The sequence below is a fragment of the Pituophis catenifer genome, unplaced genomic scaffold (assembly GCF_029215685.1).
Source record: "Pituophis catenifer annectens isolate HBS135680 unplaced genomic scaffold, rPitCat1.0.hap2 SCAF_1, whole genome shotgun sequence".
Lineage (NCBI taxonomy): Eukaryota > Metazoa > Chordata > Lepidosauria > Squamata > Colubridae > Pituophis > Pituophis catenifer.
In genome coordinates, this window is record NW_027256881.1 from 228,858,628 (window position 1) to 228,879,107 (window position 20,480).

Genomic DNA, 20,480 nt, shown 5'->3' on the forward strand with positions numbered 1-20,480 from the left:
CCAGGAGCTATATCACAGCATCAGATACAGAATCAATAAGAACATAATACAGTACTAGATAGTTATTTTTCCTTAAAAGAAAGAAAGGTTGCCACATTTCTTCCTAGCATTCGTCTGCAAAATAAATATCAAAACAGAGAAAATGACTTCCACTAAATGTTCTATGTACTAGAAGATAGTTTCTGATAATTTTTTCCCTCAAATTTCACAGGATTTATTTTTTTATATATATAAAAAATAGATATTCCAGAGATACCTTCTTTATTGCATGAACATATCTTTAGTTGATATTCCTTTAAAACCACACCAGATGCTTTATTTAGGAATACAAATTTGTCTATAAATGCATAAAAATAGCTTTAATGGCAAGTTACAAATGATGCAAAGTTACATGCAGTACTCACTGGTATCTATCATGGAGTAAATAGCAATTTTGCGGAGGAGTAGTTCTAAGAAATGACAGTGGAATTTAAATAATGGAACCCCAATTCCTAGAATGTTTTAAGGCTAACCTAAAACAAAAAGAAATTAGAAATTCCACTGGGTCAGATAAGGAGTGTTGAAAACCTTGTTATGAAAGTTATTCTGCAATGGCAAATGAAATGGCTTTAATTGTGTGTGTGCAACAATACAATAACACACACTTCTCCTGGTTGTATGGACATACTTTTGACTGTGCCATGGCTCTGGATAGTGCTTTACATCTGTGGTGCATTATTTGAACCAGGATCTGTCTGTTGCTGAATATAAGAAGAAAAATCACCTGTTAATCTATCATCAAGAGATGTTGTATTTTCTTACACTCACATACAACATGTGATTCTACAGACCATTAGAAACCTAGGCTGATTTTTCCCAATAGTGAAAATTGGCTTAACCTGCTTTTCTAAAGCTACCTTACATTTTATGAGATTGTCAAATGTTAAGAATTTTCTATGCATTCCAATGCAAGAAATGGTAGTAGAAAAAACCTTTGAAACCAGAGCAAAAAAAAAATTGAATTGAAAAAAGGAAAAGAAAACAAATGAACAGCATAGAATGAATATTTGCTCTTACAGTCATTGACCATTGCTGTAGCTATCATTCAAGTAATTTATAGGTGCATTAATGTTTGATTTTTCTACAAAAAGATTTGTGGAAAATCATACTGCTATGGCTGGGAAAATCCCAGTGAATTTTCAGTTCAATCTTGAGGGTTTCAGTACCTACAAAAAAGAAGCTTGGATAAGTTTCCTTCCCTGATCTTCATAAATTCATAATGCATCCTAGAAAAGATCCAGCTCTTCTCTGCAAGTCAATATTATAAAGGAAAAATTAATAATGGGAAGCAAAGCAAGAAGCCTCACTGATTTTCTCACTTGGTTGCTTCTGATATTTTTTTTAAGACAATTTGAAATGCATAAAGGAGTATTATTTCCAAACTTGCATTTTACAATGCAGTGGTTTAAGAGTGAGGCTATGATATCTGGGCTAGATAAACTCTAGACAATCACTATATGGTATCTACAACATTTTTTTAAAAAAACCTCTAATTCACTAAGTGGTTGCAACCTCTAATTGCAACCACTTAGTGATTGTCTGGGTTTTTACAGCTGAGTGATGATTGTCCTAGAACAGGGGTGTCAAACTCAAATTCATCGAGGGCCACATCAAGGTTGACCTCAGGGTGCCAGGTGGGCATAGCTGACTGGGTGGGCATGGCTGTGGTGGGCATGGCCAACTCGATGTGGCTCATATCTGGGGCGGCTGTGGTGGCCTGGCTAGGGCTGAGGGGATCCATTGTCTCCAATGGAGAAAGACAAGACCAGAGCAATCTCCAAAGCCTTGTCCACCAGAGGAGCTTCGCCATCCCTTTCAGGCCATGCGGAGAACCCTTGTACGACAGTGTGGGCTGCTAGAGCCCTGGGCAGCAGTGGGCAAGGGCCCAGCCCTCGAGCTCCCAGGGCACTGGGGCCCCATAGCTCAGCCCCACTTCCCCGAGGGGGCACCCAGCTGCGCTTACCTCTTCCTCAAGGCTGCTCTGCTATGCTTGCTCTCCTTGGCCAGGTTGCTCATGTTGGGTGTGGGAGGGCAAAGAGTGTTGGTCAGAGGGAGGCCCATTCTGTCTCCTTGTGAGGAGACCTGGCTTTGTAACCAAAGCATCCACAGTGATAGGATGGGAGACCACCAGGAGAGGAGAGGATTATAAAAGGGCAGCAGGGCTGCTGGTGGCCAAGTGCTAAGGCAAGACTTCCCTCAGATCCTCTCTCCCACTCATAATCTCTCTCTCCTTCCTTCCTTCCTTCCTTCCTTCCTTCCTTCCTTCCTTCCTTCCTTCCTTCTCCTTCCCTCCCTCCTCCTTCCTTCCCTGCTTCCCTCCTTCTCATTCCCATCTCCATCCTTCCTTTGTCCTCAGGAAGGTCATACTGGAGGCCATGCCACTGGCAGTTGTGGCTTTCCCATGCAGGGGCAGTCCAGGTAAAAGGGAAGCGCTCCTGTGCTGCGAGGCCGGGCTGGCAAATGGGCCATGAAGGCCCTGGTGGCAGCTGCGGCACTGATGTACAACTTGGTGACAGCTATCTAGGGTGCTTGGCCCCACCCCCTGAGCATGCGCACAGGAGGTGGCGAGCGCACAGAGGCTGGCATCCTGGGTGAAAGGGAAGCACTCAGAATGCAGTCAGGCTGCGGGGCAAGACAGTCACCAGGGATGCCAGGCCTCACGTGCTCACCGCCTCCTCTGTGTGCGCCTATGGGGTGGGGCGGGGTTGGCCCCTCGCTGCCTCCAGGACAGCCTGAAAATCTAAGGCTGACAGCATTCCAGCTCGGATGACCATCATCAAATTGTAGATCAGTGCCTGGCCAGCCTGGGCCAAGCCAAGGTGCCGTGGGCCGGTCCTTTGCTGTTTCCAGGTGGCCCTGCGGGCCAGATCTAACCAACCACACCGTAGGCCAGATCTAGCCCGTGGGCCTTGTGTTTAACAACCCTGCCCTACAATTTCACCCATTATAGTTTTTAAATACAAGATAAATACATCGGAAGAGCAAAGACACCGAGAATAATTGTTCAGGACTCAGAGCAATGCGAACATAGCTAGAAGTTATACAAATGAAGCAGTCATTCCATCACCTCATTTACCATTATGCCAGGATCAGCTACATTGGTGTTAATTATATGTATCTCTCTTCTTCATCACCTCTTCCTATCAGACAGCACAGAATCTGCAGCCATCACCAACCCTCAATTTCAATACAATATTATGAAAACAATAGTAGTAAAAAGCTATATTTATACTTTCCCTCCATATGAATGTTTCCTACAGGATAAAAAAACGCAGGTCATTCTTAAACCATACCTGTCAAGGACCAGGCTTACTTTCTTTCTAATAAGTAATGACAAGTGTTTTAAATGTATGAACTTTGGTTAGATTTTTTTTTTTTTTCAAAAGGAGAACACAAACACACACACACAAAACACAGGACAGCCATCGAACCTGGGGCAACGTGATGGTATACTTTGCAGGGGGTGCCACAGAAACAAGTTCAGTCACAAAACAGGTTGACCGTGCCTTCCCACAAGATAAAACTTTATTGTGTAGTTTCAGGAGAACAGGACTGCCAGTATTCACAGCTTACGATGCTGAGCACATCCTATTTCACACAACATTGCTCCACCACTCAATGACAACCTTCTGGATTGACCTTATTTAACTCAAACAGAAAAAAGGATTTTTCCCAACCTGTCTTTCTTTATTATCTCTATCTTTGATAATACTTTGATTCAGTGGATTTCTAAAAACATTGTTTTCTGTGAAGAATCCAACCTTTAAGCTCCTTTTTTTTAAAAAAAAAAAACATTCTTTCAATTTTTTTTTTAGATCTTCCTCAGGAGGAGGGAGAGAAAAACACCTCTTGCTTTCTTGCTGAAGAGAAGCTATCTAAGGAGCTGCAAGACCTCACTGCACCCGTTCAGTGAAATTCTCTGGGAAAACTCCCCGGCATTGGTCAAATGCTTTATGCTGAAGCCAATCAGATTCTTTCACACCCATCAGCCATCCTTCATCCTGGCAAGAGACAGAAGAAAAAGAGAAAATGTTGGTACAACAAAAACCAGGCATTATTTGTCTCTAAGTTCACTGAAACTGAATTTTAAATCAAATGATAAAGTTATGCATTGGTGATAAAATTATTATCATTAATCACAGCACTTGTGAACAACCCTTGTGTTCCTTCTCATCCTTCCAGGGTGCTTGCAAGCAGGAAGTGCAATACAGACATATTCTTTTCCCACAGTTGTTCCTGCAACTGGGATTTGGAGGCAGGCTATTCCAATACTGAGTCTTCAAGATGAAAATCACAATATCTCATGGCAATGAATTCTACAAGCTAATTATGCCTTGTATGGAGCAGTGGTTTCTTTGGTCTGTCCCAAATCCCTTTCCAGTAGTTTGATTCTTGGTCCTAGTGTTTTGAAAACTGTGAAGGAAATTTCCTTTCCTTTTCCCATGCCATGTATGATTTTATATGTATTTATCTTTCCCTGAAGTTGCCTTTTTCTCAGAACCTATCTACACAGGCTCTGACCTGCCAGTTATTGTGTATATGTCCTTATATGGGAGCCTCCATCTCAGAGCCAACCAGCAACTTAAGTGGGTTGAGAACGGATCCAGTGGCAAACTGGAAAAACAGTAGAGACCTTTTCTATGCATCAGTTCATCAATGAACGAAAGAGAAGGCTGAAATGGGTTGATGACCAACTGGCCAGCTGCAGGACTGCCTCCTTCCATCTAGCCATAGAGTTCTGTGCCTCCAAGAACATTTCTCCTTTGGTTGCTGGAGAAAAAACAACCTTCCCCAGCAGCCAATTCTCCCCCCCCCCCCGCTCCGCCCCACTTTTTGGCTCTAGTGGGAGTATTGACCTCATCAAGGTATTCCCTAAGGTTGATATTCCTACCATCAAAACCCATTGCCTCTCTCCATAGTGTTCCTGACTTTGCCTCCATGGTTTTGGGAGAATACTGCAACTTCCGACTGCTGGGAGGCAGGGGGCAGCAATGCTGTCTAGCAAGCATTTGGGTAAAGAAGAGTTCACAGAAGAGCTACCTCTAATAAAAGAATCTAGTCAACTAATGGTCAAAATTAAATTGGCGCTTGATATGGGTCAACAGAATTTGTGTGTGGGGGGGGTGGACTTAGGTTTCTTGTGGCAACGCAATGATTCCAAACTGATGACACATTTAACCCCACTTTCCAGCTCAGCCTGCTTTTCTCCTACAGAATGCAAGCAAATGGAAGTGACCCTATATGTATAGCTTACTCAGAGAACTGGAGGAAAGGTTCCAAATCTAGAGGAAGCCTTCTACAGATGAGGCATCCTTTGTAATGTTTGATGCAACAGTAATGTTTACAATGAGACTATAGGAAAAAGCATGCAAACAAAAAGTATCATTGGCTAAGAAACATTTCTATTTCTACTTCACTCTCTTTACAAAAATGAATGAATGCAATAAAGACCTATAAGAACACAGTGCCATCTACTGGCATTCAAAAAGAGCATGAATAAGACCAAGAGAAAAATATTGCACTGATAGCCACCATCACAATTTTTAGACATTTGTAGGGCAGAGAGAGGGATGAAAAGCAAATATGAAATAAGAAAACAGCAGAGAGTACAATAGCGGGTACATTAATTTACTTTTTTTACAGGTAAATTAAATTACCTTGAGATACCGTAATTAAGAGGTCCTTTTTTTAATACTTAAAAAATATGTTGCTGGTTGCAAGGGCAATGAGACTCTCCGCTGTAGTATTCTGATTGCCTTTTTTCTGATCTAATTAGATAAACCTAATATTACAGACTAATATTTATATATATTATAATTTAAAAAGTAACACTTAACAAGGATAACCTCCTTAGTTGGATATTGGATAGGATTAGGAAATTCAATAATCAAGATTCATCTCCTTATACCGTAGATCTCTGTTAAAAAACATCCTTCTCATGCAATATTTGCTTCTACATAGGAAAATGTCATTTTAAAGAAATAGCCTACTATCTGAAGAAGTAGAGATTGATTCATTATCATGTCTATCAAGAGGTTAAACTGAAAGGTTTGATTTACTGAAGGTCACATAGCATGCTTCATTGCAGAATGCAGATTTGATCTGAAATCTTCTTGAAACTGGATCAATGCAGGGCTTCAAAAACCATGTTAGTTATGAGACAAACCTACTGCATTATCACCATACCTGCTCCTCTGGATTTTCAAATGGAGTCACCAAGACCACATCTCCAGCTTTCAGCTGCAATTCATCATTATCAGTAGCTGCGTAATCATGCATAGCTTGTACCTGCACAAAAATAATGATTCCACAGTTAAGAATTAAGGGGGAGATCTTGTTTCATATCTATACATATCTAGTGCAGCTGAACCCTTACATACTAACTACACTGCAATCTGTCTGCTGTTCCATTTCTCCTTAATCTGTTTAGTATTCAGGAAAGGTCTAGGATACATGATGATTGTACTTTTAGGGAAATGAATTGGTGCTGTCCTGCAGATTATGATTTTATAGTTTCATTGCTTCAATTATTTTTTGCAGTTATTTTGGGATAGTTTTTGTATTGTTTCTTTGTAAAAGAAGTAAGTAAATAAGATACCAATAGTCTTAGTAAGAGTCTTAGTAAGCCACCCCAAGTCACTTGACAGTGAGGCGGCATATAAATTTAAATATATACACATACACACATACAGACTATTTTGGATAGAATCTGTTATTGAATTTCTAAAATCTAATACTTATTTTATTTTATTGTTATATATGTGTGTGTCAGGGGTGGGTTCTACTTACTTTTACTACCGGTTCGCAACAGGGCCGCACACATGTGCTCGCTTCGCTCGCGCACACGAACTCTTCTGCGCATGCGCAGAAGCGTTTTGATCACGTTAGGGTGGGTGGGTGGAGCCTCCCTCCAGTTTTACTACTGGTTCTATAGAACTGGTCCAAACCAGGAGCAACCCACCACTGGTGTGTGTGTGTGTGTGTGTGTGTGTGTGTGTGTGTGTGTATACATATAAAATAAAATAAATATTAGATTTTAGAAATTCAGTAACAGATTCTATCCAAACTAGTCTACTCTATTTACTTTCTTTCTTCTTTCAACAGACAATAATTTATCAGCATTACATGTGACACTGGTGAGTTTCCTGTATCCAAACTAAACTCATTTAAAATTGTGCGCTGAGTTCTCATAAAGGGCTGAGTCAATTTTCCATCTTACAGCTTCAGTTATTCAAAACCCATAGAATGAAATGGCTGCATGTCTAGGATGAATATTCAGGTGCATCTTCACCATAGAAACTTACCTTGAAGAGAAACCCTGGTGGCATGTCAGACCTTTCAGAGACAACTGTATTCTCATCGGTCCCATTAACTGTGGCAGGGACAGTATCCACAACTACAGTTGGCAGAGAACTCTGAAGGAAATAAAACAGGGTTAAAGGCACCAAAGTTAGGCCCAATTGAGAAAAGAACATAGAGCAAACCCACTCTGTAACCATTTTTGAAAAAATGAATCCTTTATTGAAATATTCATTAGGTGTCAGTATTTTGTGGAAGTTAGGATTTAGGTATGAGGGGTGGCTGAGGTAAATATAATGACTTATGAAAAGATGGAAAGGAGACCACAGAGGGCAATAAATTGTAGAGGGAAATTGGTGTGCGTAAAGATTAATGGAGTAAATAACAGATTCTGTTATTACAAGACATTTAGGTTTGTAGTAATAGGCAGAAATTCTGGTCAATTTTCTCCCTTTTTAAAAAAAAAATCTAAAATCAGTTTTAGTGTTTACCACAGATCTATCCAACTTCTGTGTCCTCGGAATCATTCTCATTCCCAGCAGTAACAGCTGTTTGTGATTTTGAAAGGGTATCAAATTGTAACTAGACATGCTGAACAAATGAAAGTTAGCCTCAGCAATGAAAAAGGGGGAGGTCCAGAATAAGATGGAAAGAGCAGAGGCCGATGTGATAATGATACAATATAGAGCTATGGAATTTGCTTTGAGAATAAGAGGCCTCAAAGAAAATAAGCAAGAGAATTTGAGAGAGATTTTTTCAGAAGCATTTGCACAGATAATGGGAGACCAAAAAGCAAATCTTGAATGGCAAATTGACAAAATTTACCGGGTCAATTCATGGGTTGCCAGACAGAAACATCTACCAAGAGACATTGTAGTTTATTTTACAACAAGGAAAATACACAATGAAATCCTACAAGTCACTTTTAAGAATAAACTTCAAGTGCATGGGCAGGAGATTTTAATACTGAAAGAAATTCCCCCCAAAATGTTGAGAGCCAGAAGAGATAATGGCTTTCTGGTGGAAGAAATGAGAAACCGTCAGATACAGTACAGATGGGAGGTTCCATCTGTATTGGAATTATTCAGGAGAAAGAGATCGTCTTAACTCAGTGTGGAAGGCAAGAGATTTCTACACCAATGTACTAAAGGCTGGACTCCCATAGTCCCCAGAAGCTAAAAGGAAGACGGAAGCAGAAAAGGGGGCAAGAAAGGGGGACAAGGAAGAATTGTTGGCACAGGCTCATGGGGGAGCTTTGATTACTCAAGAAGACTTAATAATAATAATAATAATAATAATAATAATAATAATAATTTTATTTCTATACCGCCCTTCTCCCGAAGGACTCAGGGCGGTGTACAGCCTGTTTAAAAACACAAACAAAACAACAATATAAAATTTAAAATAATTAAATAAAGTGGCTCAGATTTAAAACCCCAATAAATTTAAATATCCCAATTTAAAAGCTATTGTGTTGTTAGTCCGGCCTGGCGGAATAATAGGGTCTTCAGTGCGCAGCGAAATGCCCGGAGGTCGGAGATCTTACGAATTTCCGGGGGCAGTTCGTTCCACAGGGATGGGGCTCCCACAGAGAAGGCCCTCCCCCTGGGCGCCGACAGTCGACATAACTTGGTTGACGGCACCCTGAGGAGACCCTCCCTGTGGGAACGGACTGGTCGGTGGGAGGCTATTGGTGGCAGGAGACGGTCTCGGAGGTACCCGGGTCCTATGCCATGGAGTGCTTTAAAGGTGGTAACTAACACCTTGAATCGCACCCGGAAGACCACTGGGAGCCAGTGCAGCTCGCGCAATACAACTTTCGACTACTGCTTAGGCTTTGGAGATATTCAAAAAAATAGAAGAACCTAAGGATCAAAGACAGACCCAAGAGGCAGCCAAGCGTCAAGAAGAATTAAGAGTGCAGCAACTCCAGATGATTCAAGAAACTACAAAAACAGAAGCAGTGGGAGGAGCAAGGCCAAAAAGTAAACTGCATGGAGACTTCCAGCAGATGCTCCAAAAGCTTCAGGGGCCCAAGAATGGCAACTAGATTTTTGACCTAGAATGTTAATGGCCTAAATTCACCACAAAAGAGGAGAAAAATATTTCATTATTTGAAACAGTTTAAAAACGATATAATCTGTCTACAAGAGACTCACATTAGAATGACAGATCAAAAATATTTAATAAATGCAAGGTTAGGTATACATTTTGTTGCATCTGCTCCCGAGAAGAAGAATGGTATAGTTATATACCTAAAAAAAGACTTAATTGCCAAATTAATTGAAGCAGATGATCAAGGAAGATTTATAGCAATTGAACTTTTAATAAACGGAGAAAAAATTCTTTTAATTGGAGTTTATGCACCGAACCAACAGCAGGAAAAAATTTATAAGCTTTTACATTCCAAGTTACTACAATGGGATTATAAATCATGTATCTTACTGGGTGATTGGAATGGAGTTTTGGACACTAAAAAAGATAAGAAGGGTCTCTTGCAGAATATTTCAACGGATGCCAGATTGCCAAAATCGTTTTTTGAAATGATGGATGATATGGAGCTGAGAGATATCTGGCGAGAGAGGAACCCCGAAGAAAAAGACTTTACCTTTTTTTCTGATAGACATCAATCTTTCTCTAGGATTGATTTTATATTAATTACAAATGATCTTTTTTCTAGGGTGAAGAAGACGAATATCTGCCCAAGAGTTTTAACGGATCATAGTCCAGTTTGGATGGAATTAGAGTATGGAATGGGATCTAAGAGGTCTTGGAGGTTAAATGAAAATCTGTTTAGATATGAGGAAAATGTAAAAGAATGTAAAAAATTTATGAAAGAATTTTTCATTATAAATATGCATAAGGGTACATCTATGGAAATGGTTTGGGATGCAAGTAAAGCATATATGAGAGGTATTTTGATATATTTGACTAATAAACATAGACGTAAACAGGAAAAAAAAGGAAGGACTTAGAAGAGGAAATTTAAAAAAAAGAACAAGCTTTGATATTGAACCCAGCAGACAAGAAAATAAAAGAGGCAATTAACTTATTGCGAGGGCAATTTAATATGTTAATGGCAGATCAGGTCGTAACTAATTTGCAATATGCTAAACATAATACTTTTTGCAATGCTAATAAACCAGGGAGATGGTTAGCATATTTGTTAAGGAAAAAACAAAAGTCAAGGACCATAGAGAAAATAGAATATAAAGGTAAAGCGGTTTATCAGCAAAATATGATTAAAAAAGCATTTTTAGAATTTTATACGAGGTTGTATGCTAGTGATAAAATTCAAAGTATAGGTATAGATAGATACTTACAGAAAGAGAATATTCCTACAATTACAAAAGAGCAAAGGGAGGGTTTAAATCAACCAATAACTTCCGAGGAGAAGTTTGCAATTAAGCAGTTGAAAGTGGGTAAAGCTCCTGGGACGGATGGTTTGACAGCTGCTTATTATGAACACTTGCAGTTAGAAATGGTGGGACCACTCAAAGAATTATTTACTAACATACAATCTGGAGGAGATGTACCCCCATCCTGGAGGACAGCTTATATCTCTCTGATTCCAAAGGAGGAGCAAGACCACACCCAGCCAAAAAATTATAGGCCTATATCACTTTTAAATACAGATTACAAGATTTTTGCTAAAATACTAGCAAATAGGTTAATGACAGTCATGCAACAAATGATTCATAATGATCAAACTGGTTTTATAAATGGTAAACAAATGAAGAGTAATGTAAGGCAAGTTGTTAACCTATTGGAGTATTTGGGGAAGAACAATCAAATCCCTGCGGTGCTGATATTTCTTGATGCAGAGAAAGCATTTGATCGATTGAATTGGCAATTCTTATTGAAAATAATAGAAAAGATGCAGTTTGGAGAATATTTTACACAATCTATTAAGGCAATATATCAGAAACAAACAGCGCAAATAATAATTAATGGTAGTTTAACAGATACTTTTAATATAGAAAAAGGAACAAGACAAGGATGTCCTTTGTCTCCATTATTGTTTATCTTGACCTTGGAATTTTTGTTAAGTAAGATACGTGGGTTGGACAAAATAAATGGAATTAAAATTAGGCAGTATGACTACAGATTACGAGCATTTGCAGACAACTTGGTTGTTACTTTAACCCAACCATTACAGTCGGTTGTAGGTTTAATGGACATAATTAATCAATATGGACAAGTATCTGGATTTAAAATAAATGCAGGGAAAACGAAGATAATAACTAAAAATATTACTATAAATCAAAAAGATGAATTAGAAAGACAACAGGATTTGAAATTGTAAAAAAAGTTAAGTATTTAGCGGTCTACATTATGACATCAAATGCGAAATGATTTAAGCATAATTATGATCCGTTGTGGCAAAAAATACAGAGAGAGATGGAAAACTGGGAAAAATTACAATTATCCTGTTAGGAAGAATAGCAGCTGTAAAAATGAATGTTTTGCCTAAGTTTTTGTTTCTTTTTCAAATGATACCAATACTTAAAAAAGATGAGAATTTGAAGATATGGCAAAAGGGTATTAATAATTTTGTCTGGGCAGGGAAGAGACCGAGAATAAAACAAAAAATAATGCAGGATATACGTGAAAGAGGAGGTCTCAAAATGCCCAATTTAAGATTATATTATGAGGCAGCTGCCCTATCAGCAATGAGTGATTGGATGAACTCAATAGAAGAAAGAATATTGAATATTGAGGGATATGATTTGGTTTACGGGTGGCATGCTTATTTATTATATGATAAGAAAGTGGATAAGACTTTTAAAAGTCACATATTAAGGAATGCTTTATTGCGTGTCTGGAAAAAGTATAAGTATAAATTAAACGAGAAGTTACCAATGTAGGCAATACCCAGACACGCGATAGAGAATGTAAGTGTAGAGCAAAAACAAGATGTGATTACATATAAAGAGCTTCTTAACAAGGAAAGAGGTATACTACAATTAAAATCTTTGAATCAACTAAGAGAAGAAAGGATAATTCAAATATGGTTTCAATATGTACAGTTGCAAGCTAGATGGAGAGAAGATCAGAAAATTGGTATTTCGCAAAATGAGGAGAACCTGGTAAAACAGATTAGAGATCAAAGTCAAATGCATATAAAAAGGTTGTATAATGCATTGGTAGAAATAGATTCAAATAGGAGGGAAGGGGGGGAAGAGGGATGGGAAAAATTGTTGTAATACTTGTTAAAACTTTTTAATAAAAAAAAGAAAAAGAAAAAGGGTTGTTGTTGTTTTTTTTAAAAAAAAATGTAGGTCCAGATTGGGCACACATAAAAGTTCCAAGATGATTAACTGGGACTGAAGCAGATATATTCTTCCCAATTCAGATGAATTGCAAATGCTGCAGGAATATAGCTGCAGGTTTAGCTGTTTGCATCAAAGAGACAACCATCTATGGATGAATAATGGGCTTTGTTCTATGGTCCAAATCAACAGAGTCTCCAATTAGGGATTCAACCAACGGCTCAGAAAAGCTAAACATTTTATCTTCAATGGGTTCACATCTGCTCATATTAAATATGAATAACAGTTAGGGGAGAATGAGACCCCTCCTCCCTCTCCCTTGCCTAGGGTCTTACTGAGGCAGATCCTGAATCAGTTTCGGGTTTAGCAGCTGCTTCAGCTCCAGCTGTTCCTCCTTTGCCAGCTCCCTCAGCCTCAGCAGGAGTGGCTTCTGTAGGCTGCAACACAAAAGCAGTTAAACTTCTGGATCTCAAAGTGCCTAACCAATCCCATGCCTTTGCAGAGAATTGCCATGACCTGCTCTGTTTTTAGGGCTGGTTTGAACTATCGGTTTCTGAAGGTCAAAGCTGAACTGGGTTGATTTCTTAGATGAATAGTCATGTCCATGCTGCAAGTTGTTTGGGATCAATAGACTCTCAATTTGTGTACTGTATTGGCAAGCCGATGTTGCATCACCTTCATGAGAAGCAAATAGTTTTAGGCTAGAATGTTAGCTTTTTATTACATTCTTACAGTTGTCTTGTCTGGGTCAAGCTCGTCTGTCCTCTGATATTTCTATACGTGAGATTTAAAGGAATCTTTTCAGTTCCTGGCTGTAGTGTTTCTCTTCTTGTAAAAAACAGAAGCATGATTTGACTATTCGTATGAAAGCTACCCAATTAAGATTGCTTCAACATTACTCAAGGGAAGCAAAGTTGTACACCTTCCCATCTAAAAATATTCTTGGTAATCACCTCTACATCTTTCCACAACTAGGCTTCTCTTCAACATATAAATCAAGAGCATGTCCAGGATTTTCTGATGTCCATATAATTGCAAAATGTCAGATTATCAAAATGTTTTTTTTCCCCATCATCATTATTGCTTCTATTCAAGTGAAACCTACCATATCTGTTCTAATTCTCTTAAATAAAAGATTTAAATGTGGCTGACAAAGAGACTGGAGAACTAAAAAGGAATTATGATTAATTCTAATTTGGCAATAAGCTTTCTTTCAACAATAGCAATAGCAATAGCCCTTAGACTTATATACTGCTTTACCATGCTTTACAGCCCTCTCTAAATGATTTACAGAGTCAACATATTGCCCCCAACAATCTGGGTCCTCATTTTATTTAGCAGTTCAAATCTCACCAGGCTCAAGGTTGACTTGAGCCCGGTGAGATTTGAACTGCCAAATTGCAGGCAGCCGGCAGCCGGCAGTCAGCAGAAGTAGCCTGCAGTACTGCACTCTAACCACTGCGCCACTGTGGCTCAGTGACCCTGCTCCTTTTTAAAAGCAGCTGTTAAGCAAATCATCATGATTGTTATCTGAATCCAGCTTCCCCAATGTTTTTTTGCTGGAAATCACATGAACACAGGATGCTGCTACCGGTCATAAATGTGAGCCAGCTGCCAAACTGTGATCACGTGACTGTGTGGGTGGTGTGATGGTTGTGAGGGCAAGTACAAGTCATCAGTCACTTTGTCCAAGATTGCCATAACTCTGAACCATCATTAAATGACATGTCGTAAGTCAAGGACTACCTGTATCCAACAAACCTGTCCTCAGCTGTAATTTTCAAACTAACATCATGAGAAGCTGATTAAGACAGCCTCCACAAATTTGTTCCATCTCTTTTTTAAAGCCATTAATTAAAAAGTAGTATTTTTGTTGCAGAAAGTAATGTTGCTTTTGTTGGTGCTGGGTGATGATCCAGAATCTTGAGTCACAACTTTAGTGTTATGAGAAAAAAAAAATCTATTCTACACTATGAATAATCTCCTTCATTTAATAATGTTTTTTTCTCAAACAACCTTCCAACCTCCAAACAAAACATACATTATTAATATATTGAAAAGCTTGAACATTTCTAAAAAGAAATATAATTTCTGAAATCAGAACCCTGAGATACTCTATAATGTACATTAGTATAGATTACCTTACTATACCAAATTAAATACTATGCTATATATTACCCTGTTTCCCCATAAATAAGACATCCCCTGATAATAAGGCTGTTGAGCGCATGTGCTAAAATAAGCCTCCCCCCGAAAATAAGCCCTCCCCAAAAATATTTAAATGCAGAGCTGGAAATTAGGTAAGACGGCAAGAAGAGCCCCATCTTGCTCCATGCACCCCAAAATAATAAGACTTTCCCGAAAATAAGGCCAAGCGCTTATTTTGGGGTTCAAAAAAACATAAGACATTGTCTTATTTTCGGGAAAACACGGTAGTACAAGGTATAACACCAGGTTGTGTTATAGCCGTGGGGGGAGGGGAATTCTAAAATCCCAAATTAAAGAAATTATTATCACTCAACTATAGATTTTGGATTTTCTTTTCTTAGTAGATAGTAAATGAAATGAATGCCCATGCAAACTTAAAATAAAAAGTCTTCCTTGAGCCTGAGTTGAGTTCTGGTGAATTTGGGGGACATGTTTTAGTAACTATCTTTTGCTTCTGGCCTCCAGAGCCTGGGGAGGCCATTTTCACCCTCCCGGAGGCTCGAAGAAAGCCTCTGGAGCTTGGGGATGGCAAAAACGCCCCTCTCGCTGTGGTGCAGGAGGCCGACTAGGCCATGCCCAACATGGCCACGCACACCCAGCAACCAGGCAGAGAACCCCTTGCTAAAAATTTTGAAGCCCACCCCTGAGTAGATCCCGCCCTATTGATATAATAGGAATTAAATTCTAATTTTGTTGGAAATGACGTGTGCTAAATAAAGAAGACCAAAGAAAACCAGCAACCAGATAATGCCTAGTATGGAACACAGCAATCAAGAAAGAAATTTCTGAACATTTGTTAGTTTAACCTTAGCTGGCTGATAATCTGAGTAGGCTGATTGGCCAATCTACCACAAATGCACTATTGCTAAAATTATCAGCAGGAAACAAATTCATAAATTTGTTTTATGAATTTGTTTTATGAAACAAATTCATAAATTGCATCTGCTGAAGGGATTTTTTCCCCCAGGCAGATATATAAAATTTAAGGAAAAGAGAGAAACAGAAATTGGGCAGTAGGAAGAGAAAGTAATGGCTACGAGAAGATACAATAATGAAAAATACTGTGAGAAGACAGACAGTGAAAATGTTCCAGAGTAATGAGATATGTTAGGCTGTTAAGAGTCAATTGCTTTATATTTAATTGGATAATTAATAGGGGAAAGGCAGTGCTATATTACGTATGCAACCAATCCTGTAGCAAAAGTGTGAAATTATTTTGAAGGGTGGGGAGAGAGATTGGGGAAGGTATGCAAAGTTAATAATATAGCAGTGCTATATTTAATTGATTTATTAAACACATTTGTATGTCACCACAACAAAAAATGACTCAGTGGCTCACGTAAAAAATATAATGCAAAATAAACCCCATATAAAAATTAAAAATACAACAACTCTACAAAAATAGAAAGAGAATAAGAGAATAACAGATGACAATAACAACTCAAATTTGGGCACACTCTCAAAAAAAAAAGCTAGTTCTTTAAAAACTTGCAGAAAACCAACAGAGAGGAAGATAATCCAGTCTCCCCAGGGAGGCTATTTCACAATATTGGCTTAGCAGTTGGGAAAAAAGCAGCACCTTCTTCCCCAATCAACTCCAAACTTCCTTAAATAAGAATTTCGGTATTTCTCTGGGGTCCTTGGTGCTCTATGTGCTTGGTTGAAAACTGCAAATATTCTCTTCTCTAAGCATTTCTGTCATTTTATGTGGACTCTCATTATATTGCTGATTCTATTTTAAAAGGATGCTTGCCTTTTATCTCTAGTTGTCCTTTCTCCTTAAAATCAAAATCTTGTTGGAATATAAAGAATTAAATTTGAATAAAGAAACACTGTAGTCTGCACATCCACCATAAAGAAAATCAGATTTCCAGTGATTTCCTGGATGTTAGTGTAAATTGTTATTTTATCCTAAATAAATCTGAAGGACAGATTCTGAAATAACTTCCCTGCAATGTCTGGGATTGATATCTCCATTTCTAACTCATTGTCTACTCAACATAAATATCATTTTTTCTAGGAGGAGAAAGCATGGAAAACCCATTAGTAAAATACAGTTTAAAGAGTGACAATTTTACATTCCTATTGAAGATGGTTCAGAATCGTGTGCAATTTAAAATGGACCTAGGGTTTCACTGATACTGATATTTAATGGAGGAAAACTATTAGTAACTAATAAGTCACAATCCAAATAGCATAATAAAAACACAAGTTGAAATTAAGTGAGATATACACAGCAATCACTTGTCCAATAATAATTGCAATCCCCTTGTTAATTTAAAGCTATTAAACCTACATAACCTGATGATCCCTTTATCATTACATCAGAAAACAATAGCTAGAACTAAACATTATAAATGAGAGGAAATCAGAACAAGGTTTTAAAAATACAGGAGCATAGAGAAGTAAATTATTAATAGCTGATAAGCACTGATTCTAAAATGCCCGAATATATTAACAAGATTAATGATTTGATAGCACTTGACATGATACCATTGTCAACTTCATTTCAATACAAACTTAGAAACAGTGATAGATACTACAGAGTACCATGATATGAAACTAGAGCTGTTGAGACATTATCACATGCAACCTAAACCAACAAAGAAAACTATACTACCAAAGGCATTTTATCATTGGAGAGACAGTTTGGTATAGTCATTAAGGCATCTGGTTAGAAACTGGGAGACCATGAGTTCTGGCCCTGCCTTAGGCACAAAACCAGCTCTGTGGTCTTGGGCCACAAACTTTCTCTCAGCCTTAGGAAGGAGGCAATGGCAAATCATGGCAAACCATCCTAAGACTGAGAGAAAGTTTGTGGCCCAAGACCACAGAACTGGCTTTGTGCCTAAGGCAGGGCCAAAACTCAACGATCTTCCAGTATATTTTTTTTGTGTGTGTGTGTAAGTGTATACATGTATGTGTGTATGTGTGTGTATATGTGTGTGTGTATATATAGTACACACACACACACACACACACACACATATATATATATATATATATATATATATATATATATATATATATATACTTATAAAACATATTTCCTTTTAAAAAGTAATTCTATGCCTAGAGTACCATGGGATGCATTGAACTTTCTCCAGAACACAAGGGAGATCTCTTCAAAAATTCCATTTTCTATCATCCTTGACAACTTCCAAAGCAACAGCTGGAATATCTGAGATCAAAATGGCCAAAATGGGAATGTGGGAGAAGAAATGACATCTGAAAACTCTAAGGCTTCCTCTACACCTCTGCCATGTTTTCAAAAGGAAATTTTGACCAGCCATTGCTCACACTAGGAAGATATTTTCTATCTAAAATATGAAAATGACAAAATAATGCTGTTCCTTATACTTCTAAATTTGCCAGACATTTCTACTGTGGGAGTATCTAACTAAGCAACTAGATTGTTACCGTCAATGAGAATAGAGGCTCAAGATACACATAATGGTCTTTGCATAATAATGGTGCTAAGTAGCATTTACAAACACCAAGTGTTACATTATAATTTTGCAGTGAAAGTTGTATTAATAGAAATCTTACCTCCCATAAATCCCAAGAGAAAGACTAAGCATAGCAAAAAGCAATGGGGAAAAAAGTATTAAGTCTTTATTATTTCAAACAACATAAAAAGTGCAAACATACCAAATAGCCACAAAATGTTTAGTAATGTCATACATTGAAACTAAGTAATGTGGTTTATAGTTTTGGATAGTCCATTTCAGTAGTTAAGACTTGACGGACCAAGTTAGGAGATAATGATTCTATGTGGTCAGTAGACATTGACCTATTGGGCCATGACCAATCAATTTCAGTTCTTTAAATATTTCAGTACTCAAAAGGAAGATAAGATGGATGGATGGGTGGGATCAAAGAAATCCGAGTTACAACTAAATACGGTACAAGATGAAGAGTGTTTGCCTATGCAATCATCATGAGCATCTAACTCAATGGCATCTAACTAATAACTCTATGATATGGCTGATTACTATTTCAGACTTAACCAAATCTGTAATATTGCAACTTGGCTAAAGACAAACCATTATTCCCCTCTCCAGCCCTTTGCACTATCTGTAATACAAGATAGGAATATTCTAAGAAATAATAGATGCTCTTAAATACATTAAATAAACACCAAATATTACTGCTGATCAACAAGATATATGCAAGACTCAAGTATGCGTTTTAATCACCAAGAGTTCATCTGTCACACCATACAATTCGCCCCATAAGAACTCATAAAGTCTTTACCGCCTGGTCATGGAGTGAAGGAATGACAACGGGTAAACCAACCTGAGTAGCAGGTGTGGGTGACTTCCCTACAAGGTTGTTATCTGGTTTAATGGGATCAAAATCCAGATCCAATAGGCTGGCTCCCTCCTGGAAAGACCCAGGGGCATCAAACTTGGCAGCATTAAAGGAAAAAAAAATCAATATTTTTAGACAGTTGAAAAAGATGGATGGTATGCGGAAGATGTTATCTGCAAACTGAAGGTGCAAAAGGTTATGTATTAAATATATATTCATATATGTTGGTTGGCTATAATGTGCTTAACACTTCTGCAAATAGTAGATCATGAAATTCAAGTATTAACATTTTACAAAGCTCAGGCACTGCATTTGTTATGCCACTGTCCCAGGCTGCCTGTTAGATCAATTTCAAGTTCCATACATCCAAACAAGGATTCTTTGACTCTCTCAGGCGTCACTGCTTCAAGCCGTATGGTGGACCTATAATCTCCAGCACACCTGTTGTATTGATACCACATTTCTGGTTATCTTAAAAAAATGATTGGATAGCACTTTCGGGGAAAACCTCTAATTTAATCTCACAATGTTTCTGTACCACCATCTTTTTCTTTCTTAAAAATCTGGTAACTTACTTGTCTGAAATGGTATAGAGCAGTATTGGCAAACCTTTTAGACACCAAGTGGCCAAACTGCATGCGTGCGCATGCCCAAACTGAAAGGTGTGTGCATGCGCATAAACCTGTGCACGCGCCGACATGTGCATGCGCCAATATGCGCACATGCCGACATGTGCACACACCAACATGCATGGACATGCGTGCATGCACAGCAGAGATCCGAAAACCAGCTGGCTGGCAGGAAGCGAGGCATCCTAACACCAGCAGTGTGGCAAGAGGTAAGATCTTTTTGTCGTTTGCAGGGAAACAGAAGCTCACGAAAGAAACACCATGGAGATCTGACCTGGGGCAACGGCGCACGTGCCAGCAGAGAGGGCTCTGCGTTCCACCTCTGGCACGCTGCCATAGGTTCGCCATTACGGGTATAGGGCTTCCTGCTTGAGCAGGGGGTTGGACTAGAAGACTTCCAAGGTCCCTTCCAAATCTGCTATTCTGTATCTGTATCTGAGTGATTCCTCTACTATTCTATCATATTAAGACAGTTTGCTTCCTGGGCTCTTATTTTGCAATAATAATAAATTACAGAAATACCATAAAAATTTAGGATATATTGCATCCAAGCAAAACAGAAATACCAGCATCCTCTTATTAACAAGCAGATCATATAATCTTGCCAAGTGATACTATTAAACAACATTTTCATAATATTGCTTAATGTAATTCAAGAAAACTAAATCATTTCCTAATTTCTACTAGGTAATACAAAATAATTGTCAATACCAAATAT

The 20,480-nt window shown here is 38.3% G+C and overlaps 1 protein-coding gene across 5 annotated transcripts in view; it reads right to left on the bottom strand.

The window, feature by feature from the left end:
* Positions 1-283: 283 nt before the first annotated feature.
* BIN1 (bridging integrator 1) overlaps positions 284-20,480 on the bottom strand; it is a 124,490-nt gene continuing 104,293 nt past the window's right edge. For 3 of the 5 annotated variants that reach the window (XM_070952144.1, XM_070951992.1, XM_070951832.1), the window contains 4 exons: positions 12,947-13,048; positions 7,344-7,454; positions 6,226-6,327; positions 285-4,040 (listed from right to left, as the gene is read on the bottom strand). In XM_070952144.1, the coding sequence (XP_070808245.1) occupies positions 3,933-4,040; positions 6,226-6,327; positions 7,344-7,454; positions 12,947-13,048 (423 nt within the window). In that variant the 3' untranslated portion in view covers positions 285-3,932. Of the gene's footprint in view, positions 4,041-6,225; positions 6,328-7,343; positions 7,455-12,946; positions 13,049-20,480 lie in introns of all 5 variants that reach the window. The other 2 variants (XM_070951913.1, XM_070952074.1) reach the window with 2 other exon arrangements.